The sequence below is a fragment of the Hippoglossus stenolepis genome, chromosome 12 (genome assembly GCF_022539355.2).
Source record: "Hippoglossus stenolepis isolate QCI-W04-F060 chromosome 12, HSTE1.2, whole genome shotgun sequence".
NCBI lineage: Eukaryota > Metazoa > Chordata > Actinopteri > Pleuronectiformes > Pleuronectidae > Hippoglossus > Hippoglossus stenolepis.
In genome coordinates this window covers 4,582,940-4,592,154 of record NC_061494.1, presented here as the reverse complement: position 1 = coordinate 4,592,154, position 9,215 = coordinate 4,582,940, and the positions used below count along the sequence as shown (strand labels likewise).

The following is a 9,215-nucleotide window of genomic DNA, read 5'->3' as shown; positions in this document are numbered from 1 at the left end:
CTTTAAACTGAGTGTTTTCAGTTGTGTGATAATTGGTTGGGACGAGATTAGAACCACTTGTGTCCTCGATTCACACCTGAAATTGTTGTGGGTCATGTTGCTTCTCTGTTGTCTTGGAAATCAACTATGCAATAATCACAATCATCTCACTTCGAGCTACATTCAAGAAAAGTTAGTCATGTGTAATGTAAATAAATAGCTGTTTCACATCACAGTTGTACTGCGTGTATAAGCTGTTACCTCACTTAGAATGCTCTGTTTGAATGTGCTTCCACAGGGAATCCTCATCATGCATGACTGACCAAACCACAAACTGCTGTCCTAACGACTCCCAACGGACAGTAAAACATCAGAGAAACTCAAGTTGTAAAACTGTTTTTAGAGTCTACTGCGCAACCACTGCATAGGATCAAGGGCACAGCCTTATAATAGCAGCTAAAGAATTCACAAAGTACACAGAGCAGAGGTCCACAAGAGCTTTATTTTGTCATTCGTCAAAATAACAAACTTAGTATCTCTGCAAGCTACTGTAACAAACTCAATAATCAGAAATAAAATAAAAAAACAGGTACACCTCTATTTACACCATGGTTTCTGATGTACAATCACCTGCACCTCGTGATTGGGGAAAATGCCAAGTAAGACATGAGGCAGTCAGCTTCTACATGGTGCCGTGCCAACAGCAGCAGACAACACATGGCCTTTATAGTCAGTCGGGGAGCTGGACAGTACAAGGCTAATCTAATGTTAAGTACCATTGTGTGCACTTCACAATAGAAGCCTTTGATCCCACTCAGTGCTTTTATTTTAATGACAATACAATTTCATCTGAGCTTATCTGAACATTAAGAGGCATTGGCTGATGCTCCTCAGTGCTTTTGGGAAATTAACAGGGGACACTGTAAATCTAGAAACGTTAAACATTGTGTTTATTCTATGCAACAGGAGAAAAAAAAAAAGTCCTATTGAAAAAATAAAAAAAAATAAAAAAAGGAGCATCCTGTCCTCAATACAAAAATGGGAATTATTACAGGGTATACAAACTCAAGGATCCATAACTGAGAAAACAAGACAATTTTCATATCTGGGTAGATTGTAAATTTTATTGGAAAACAAAAATATACAACTTGGAATGAATTATTTGAGGCATGACCAGAGGTCATTAAAAAAAGAAAACAAAAGAAAAATAAAAGTAGTGAGTAAAACATTAAAAAGCATAAGATTAGTCGTTTTCTGGTATATAGAACAGCAGATACAAAAAGAGTTTGTACGAGTACCTAGGAGATACACCCGTGTCATTTTTTTTGCAATAGTGCAATGCTGAAAGATTTCCATATATACTTTGTCCGTAGTCCATGCAGAGTTTAAACTCCTCTACATTGTTTCCATGCCAACAGTGTTGCCAAGTGACAACCAGCTGACAGGTTTCCAATGTCGCCATGCGTGGAGGGGCCCCGAGCACACAAGACAGGAAGATTCGAAGTTCTCCGGCTCCCAGGGGCCTCCACGAGCATCTGGTTGTACGACCGTTCCGTCACTCCAAAACACCATGACAGCAAAAGAAAGGGACATGGGGACAAGAGCCTATGCAGTTTACATGCAGTTCCTTTGGACAGCAGAAGGAGCAGGGACCAAGGGGGGCTATTAAGATTTTACAGATAAATTACACAAAGAAAAAAGGCAAATTATTTATATACGAAATCTGTACAAGGCCTTCACTTCGCTGTCATCATTTGTACGAACTCTGTGGGAAAGAGGGGGAGATGAAAATACACATCAGTATCCAATGAGCGATCCAAGCGGATTACAATACATAATACAACATATACAAACCTTCATAGTTGACCTGGCCATCCCCGTCAATGTCTGCTTCTCTGATCATCTCGTCCACTTCCTCATCAGTCAGCTTCTCTCCAAGGTTTGTCATCACATGGCGCAGCTCAGCAGCACTGATGTATCCGTTGCCATCCTGAATATAAAGATCATTCAGTAAGCAAATAAAAATTCTGCAGATACACATGTGCGTGAGTGAAGACGGTATTTACTTTGTCAAAGACACGGAATGCTTCTCTGATCTCCTCCTCGCTGTCTGTGTCCTTCATCTTCCTTGCCATCATGGTCAGGAACTCGGGGAAGTCTATCGTCCCATTTCCTGAAGATGAAACAGACTTTTATGGGCAATTCCATCCGGCATGCATGTGGTTACCAGGTTCTGAAGCCAAATTTGAGTTCTCACCATCAGCATCCACTTCATTGATCATATCCTGCAGCTCTGCCTCTGTGGGGTTCTGGCCAAGAGAGCGCATGACTGTGCCCAGCTCTTTGGTGGTGATGGTGCCATCGCCATCCTTGTCAAAGAGCGAAAATGCCTCTTTGAACTCTAATTGAAGAAAACAAAAAAGGATATGAGCTTTTTAAAGAAAGGTGTCATACCTATAGTTAGATATGTACATGAAAAGTGGCAAGACACAATGACAGTGGTTGTAAACAAAAAGCACAGAAGGTTGAACCTAATCATTAAACCATGTAAATACTGTCAGCCCAGCCTGTATAACAACATCTTCCTCAAGTCTGCAAATCACACTGACCCATGTTTAACCTGTAAACTAGCTACAGCATAACAACAAGCCCGTCTGTTTAGTGTTCCAACTGCAGTCGTTTCTGGCTAAACAAGGACAGCGACCACGAGACCAAGCAGCAGGGCAAAGTTGGGCACCATCAGCACTGAATGACAGCCTGTGTAGTTCAGTTGAGCCGTGAGGGATGAGGAATGATAACACACATCAAGTGTGATGAGGCCAGTGGGCAATGTGTACTGGCATGCAGCAGCTTGTGAGCATCATAAAAACTACAACCTGCCCTGCCATTTGCAGGGTCAAACGCACAGGGCAACACCCTTTGTTATGAGAAAAGGCCTGTGGTCTGCAGCAACCGCAGGAAGTTCTGGGGGTGCCACATCCCTCTGGTCGCTGAGACAATTACAACCTCACATCACAGAAGGTGCTTATTACGCTGTAATTTACTAAAGTCAATAGGACATTTGGACTTTGTTGAGGTGCATATTCATGCTATGCTGTTTGTACAAACTGGCAATTTAAAAACCTGCACATCAGCATAAGGCACAGGCTTACTCACTGCAAGCTGATACTATGAAATACAGTAAGAGTATGATGAGTGTATTGTAAAACCTCAGACCTATGCTATATCTAGTCAACAGGAGGACGTTATGATCGGGGAAACCGCTACAACTGTTCCCCAGTTTAGACATGAACAGCATTCATTGCAGTCTGAGCACATTCTGTAAGCATATGCAGACACTCGTTTTAGGATACCAGCAGACCAAGCCCAGGTTGTTGCTGCAATTGTTCTTGAAACATTCCTATCTGATGAGTACACACCCAGGCAAAGGACACGTCACATAAAAAGGTGACTGCAAATACCCCGCCAGAACACATAGTGCTTCCAGATTACATCATTTATTACATGGCAACCATGAAAATGCAAAGTTTTCCATGAGGGAGTCCTGCGTTCCAGAGCCAGCAAGCAACAGCCGTTTCATTCATTCCTGTTTTATGACCAGTAGGCTACCCTGTGGAATGCCTTAAAAGGCAAAAGTATAAATCCACTGCAAGGGATGCAATGATCCATAATGAAGGCCACTGCGCAGGATATGAGGAAAGTAGGAGATCAATGCAGCGATGTCTTACCAGCAATCTGCTCTTCTGTAAGCTGATCAGCCTGGAAAAAAGAAGATGGGAGGAATTATTAGTATGTCAGAGCAAAAAAATATAATCCCCAATTAGCATTTGCACCTAGACGCTACTTTGATCGTCATTTTAAGTAAATCACCACAAACATATCTAAAACATTGTAAGGAGATTTTAGTACAGCTGGCAAAGTGTGATACAATGTGCGTTATGATATTGGAATATTGTAAGTATAAAAGCATGGTATTATCGTACGGGTATCTACCAATCCTATTACTGAAGGTGAGGGAAAGAATATGGAGAAAACGTACGAGTCCGTGTGGTGTTCAGACATCCCTCTACGTTTGAATGTCTGATGACGCCAACTTCGCCACAGACACCGAATGACTGACAATTTGGCGGTAACCGTTAGCTAGTGAGAGCTAAAGTTAGCTAGCTACCGTTTGGCAGCAGGCTTACAGTAACCGACCCACAGACACACACTCAGCAGAATGACTGACTTGTAAAACAGTCACCATCATTTCTCACACCAGCCCCTGTCAGCCAGGAAGGAGAGACGCATTTACCAACAGTCACTGTCGGGATTTAGCATTAGCTAGAAATATGTTGGGCTTGCACAAAAGGCAGTGTTATTAATGGACGTGCCCTGTCTCAGGTTATGCTAATGTTATACACACCGTTGTTACTGCATTCATTCAGAACAGCCCAGCTGAAGCTAACGTTAGCTTTGCCTGACAGCCCAGCAACCACCGAGCTGTCACTTGCTCGTCGGGCACTGCGGTGGTTACATTTACGAGCGTCGGCTTAAGCTTAGTCAGCTGTACCTTCCTCTTTCACCGACATGAGATATGCAGCCTCACAGGAAGGACCGCGGCTAAAAGGTCTGTCCGCCATTTCTAGACAGCAGAGAAAGCACAAATGTGGCGTCTCTTACCATTTCGATGTGGGTGCAGCGGCTGATTCACGACAAAATCCGTAACAACCGGGTCCAGAACAGAATCCGCGCAGTGAACAGAGTCTATGGACACACTGAGGAAGAGGCGGCAGCACCCGCCTTTAAGCGCTGCCCTAAACTCCGCCTCTTTCCCATATCCCTCCGCCGACTTCCCTCTTCCTCGGTTTCCTAATCCCTGATAAAAACACATTTGCAATCATCGTCGCTCGCGCGGAAAAACAGACACGCGGCCGAAACACGCGTGTCTGACTGTCGCGCGTGTTCTCATGTCAATATCACCGACGGCGTCACCCGTCGCCGGCGGTCTACATGGCGGCGCACGAATACCTTCTGCTACTCCGCGGTGGGGCGCAAGACGTCGCTGGGAGAAACCGCGCTCTGTGATTGGTGCGTTTGTACCTGCAATGCGTCACTCCCATGGTCTGCGCTGCCGCTGCGTCTTGTCCGCAGACACCAGAGCCACGGGCGCCGCGGACGGGCCTGTTGCACGGTGCGTGTGCACGTCATGCGCACAGAGGTGGCTTTTAGAAGCAATTAGCTGCGGTTGTGAAACGTTGCCGACCCCGTTCACATGACCGGTGTGCTCGTTCCTTATTAGATTACTTGTGTTTGATCATTTTAAAATGTGTGTTACAAGGTTACCACACACCCAGAGTCACTGTGTCTGAAGTTTCTCCTTCTGCCAGTCCCCCAGTGCACGTCTCCATCACTTGACATTCTACACAGAAGTGAATTTGTGTGAGTTAGTGTTCAAGAGTTGGTCATTCTTGGTGTGCATGTGTGTGTGCACGTTTAGAAGAGTGATATGTGACAAGCCGGCAGCTGACAGTGTGTGTGTGTGTGTATGGACTGGGGGGGGATCTGATGACCTGATTGCTTATGCCTGACTGCCCTCCTGTCTCCCACTGACCACCTGCCTCCGGCCCTCTCCCCCCCCAGTCCCCATGGGAGATGCCGTGGAGGAGGGTGCACGGACAGACGGAGACGTGCCAGGAGCATCCTCTCAGAGAATGTGCTAGAATCTCCACGTCCCCAAACAGCCCCCCTCTCTCCTCTCTCTTCTCTCTCTCTCTCTCTCTCTCTCTCTCTCTCTCTCTCCTCTTTTTCCTCCTGATTCTGCTGCCTCTCTTGTTGGTAGATGTCACACTACAAGCACAGAGGCAGGGACTGTGCAAAAAGCCCCCAACGCTGATTGTAAGAACGAGGATCCAAAGTGGTTCCCCCACCTCACATCTGCACCGTGAGGTGATGGCGCCTGCGTCATGTGTTCTGCTGAGCAGCCTCAGAATCACCTGGGCCCCCCCCCCCCACTGACCTGCCTAATCTGGAGCACATTGGTTTCCTTTCATTTGAATCTGTTTTTCTGCTACAGGGTTTTTGTCACCGTGCAGATTATGTAATGGCAAAGGTGGCGGCACAAAGGCCTAAATCTGTCACAAGAATCAGATAAGCTGGAGCATGTGTGGAGGTGTATGAATTCACGTTTTGCCTCTTTTAAAATACTTAAAATGTGACCTTAGATGCTAATACGCAGCTGCCATGAAGACTTTACTGCATTTCTCCTACAGTCTTGTGCAACACCTACAGTAAATTATCGGTCAGAGACAATGCTTTATTGTTAGTGGGTCATAAATATTTCAATATCAGAAGAGCTCTCTACTTTGTCCTCCTGCCCAATTTCTTTAGCTGCACTTCATCCAATATGCACAATCAGCTGTTTGCTTGGTTCATGACATGCCCCTCAATGATCCCCAGGTCCCAGAGGAGCCGCTCTGGGTCAGAGGTGACTGTAGGTTGAAGGTTAATATGGACAGGGCATATTGGAATTCAGGAGACATGACTTAATGGTCCATAAAAGCTGAAGCCAATCTCCAGGATGGAAACTAGGCGTTCACCCTCGACGTGGAGGACAATGCAGTATTTCTCACAGTGTTGCCTTATATACATTTGCGAGCATGTAAACGTTGTGCTCAAACCACTGCCGTTGCCATTATGTTTCCCCTCCGGTTTTCAGCTCTGTGAATATGTAAGCGCCTCGTGGAATACTTGTAAGTCCTTATCGGACGCAAGCTCAGCCAAGAACAATTTTATCGAACCGCAACTTTCATTTCCAGATCACACGGGCCAAAGTTCATTGGAGCTGCACAGAGGCGAGGCCGAAGTCAGACCCTCCATTTTCATTTATATCACCTCCCAGTGGCCTGTACAACATCACTCCCACTGATAGCATTGTTCCCTCCGCAGGACAAAAAAAAAACTTATCATGTGGGTCAGTTCGGTTTGTGGAGATGGGGGGGTGGGTTGGCACGCAGCATGTGAGAGACGCTGTGTGGTAGACGTGTGCAGGGTGTTGCAGTCAGGCCTTGAAGTTAATCAGCTCTCAAGCAAAACGCATCCAGAGCAGAGAAGGCTGATTGGTGTACCTGAGTGACCTGAGTGGACTTTGAGGGATAAAGCGCTGGTGACAAATATGAGAAGATGTTTACCTGTGTAACTGAAAGACGCGCACGCCATTATTAATGAATGAGGCTTTGTGTAATGCACCTGCTGGTCTCATGCCAACGGGGTGGATCACCTTTCATAGGAGAAGAATGGCCGTTTGTTTGTCATGGACGTAGCTGCATCAGTGAAAAGGCGTTTACATTGTGTGAGCCTGTGCACATTCAGGCCTGTATGTGTTAATGCTAATTGAAGATACACATGTGTGTGTGCGTTAGATTAACCTATATTATGCCTCTGTACAGTGCTTCTCTATGCACACACTGATGGTAAAACCCACAAGGACGAGGTGTGTTTGTGTACGTATGTATTTTTTATGACTCAAAGGCAATTTCGGCTTCATCTGATTACCAGTGCTTCTGGCCAAAGGTCTGCCGCAGTCAATGGAAAACGTTAACGGCCTATACAACAAACCACGTCCAGATAGCGTGAACGGTTTTACTGCCGTGCACTAAGGGCATAAGCCGCGTAAGGTCCAACATCAGTCTGGCCGCCGCACACGAGCCAATCCTACCTGTTACTGAGAAATGACTTGTTTTCCAAAATTACATCATGAAGCAGAAATGATTAATGGCCTCAAATCAGATAAGAGGATTTGCTTTGGCCTGCTATTCGCAGCCTATTTCAATCATGTAGTGATGAAATGGATATAGTGTTAAGCATGCAGTTATTTTCCCATCCCCCTGAACATGTTTCTGGTTTTGTTGGGGCCTGGCTCTAGATCATCAGCCGCCTCTAAACTTGCACATGTCACTTGTTTTATTTGAGGGGATCCGAGAGACAAAACCACTTACTGGCTGTCAAATAGAATCCCTGCTGTTGATCTTCACTCCCTCATTTTTTTTACCCCCCGCCTGTCCCCTCTCTCTGTCTCTCTTTCTCTCTCTGACTCTGTCTCTCTCCCACTCTCCCTCTCTCCCTCTCTCTGGCGTGCCTCCAGGTTGTCTTCTGCAGTCAGCGAGGAGCTGGAGTTCAAACGCCGCAGCCTTCAGCATCACATGAAACACTGCTACTTGGAACCTTCCAGAACTGTGACACTACAAAGCGCTCTCTCGCCAAGGTGATTTCATCCTCAGTGGTCGTTTGTGAGTGGCCACTGTTCGCTCTGTGTCCTGCCTTTGTATCACAGGTGTCAGCAAGTCTACTCGCTGTGGATTTTTATTCTTTACAGAAGTTTCCTCTGCAAATCCTGTCTGTGCTGTTGAGGGCTCAATCTCAGTTTACCTGCTTAGTCAATCATGTCGAAATTGAAACTGAAGGAATCAAGCAGCACTGCAGAGTTTATGCAGGGGTAGCTGTCTGAATGACTGTGTACTTTGGTGCGTAACGGCAATAAAAGAAGTGGCAGGTGCAGGACAGAGTGTTTGTGAGAAGCGGCCCGTCCTTGACCCTGGTTGTAGCAGAGGCCAGGTCTGTCTCTGCAGTGGCAGGGACCTGCAGGGCTGCCTCGCTCCGCGTCCCCCTCAGATGATCTCATTCTGCAGGGGGCAGCGGGCTCCACTGCATGCTGTGGCCACTTCCAGATCAAGGCTGCAGAGCAGGTGTCTAGTCATCTGTTTGTGTGTGTGTGTGTGTGTGTGTGTGTGTGTGTGTGTGTGTGTGTGTGTGTGTGTGTGTGTGTGTGTGTGTGTGTGTGTGTGTGTGTGTGTGTGGCTGTGACAGTGCTGCGTTTCTGCTTAAACCTCTATGGCTTAAACCCTGCTCATAAACAAATGTGATTGATCTGCCTTGGGTGTAAGGCTCAGCTGAGACACCCGGTGGCTAGTAGAGGAATTGCAGGTCAAACAAAAAAAAAGTGAATGCCTTATACAAAAGTGGAAAATTACATTTAGTCAACTACTGTGCATAAGATGAATTAATATATCGTGCGCTTTTGTATATGAGTGCATATTATGCTACTTCATGCTTCTACAACAGTTTCTAGTTATTTTTCAGATGCAAAAAAATATGATCACCAAGCATGTTTATAGAAGAATGTACATGAGAGTATATAAAGTAGTTAACATTAACTCCACCACAACTATCTAAAAAACAAATATTCTACTTACATGTTA

General features: G+C 45.7%; 1 protein-coding gene across 1 annotated transcript; it reads right to left on the bottom strand.

Moving 5' to 3' along the window:
* Window positions 1-462: 462 nt before the first annotated feature.
* On the bottom strand, window positions 463-4,793 carry calm2a (calmodulin 2a (phosphorylase kinase, delta)). The gene is made up of 6 exons (XM_035172229.2): window positions 4,642-4,793; window positions 3,708-3,738; window positions 2,237-2,380; window positions 2,046-2,152; window positions 1,834-1,969; window positions 463-1,744 (listed from the first exon to the last, which is right to left on the bottom strand). The coding sequence occupies exons 1-6, from the start codon at window positions 4,642-4,644 to the stop codon at window positions 1,716-1,718; spliced, it is 450 nt and encodes a 149-aa protein (XP_035028120.1). The 5' UTR covers window positions 4,645-4,793; the 3' UTR covers window positions 463-1,715.
* Between the last annotated feature and the right edge of the window lie 4,422 nt (window positions 4,794-9,215).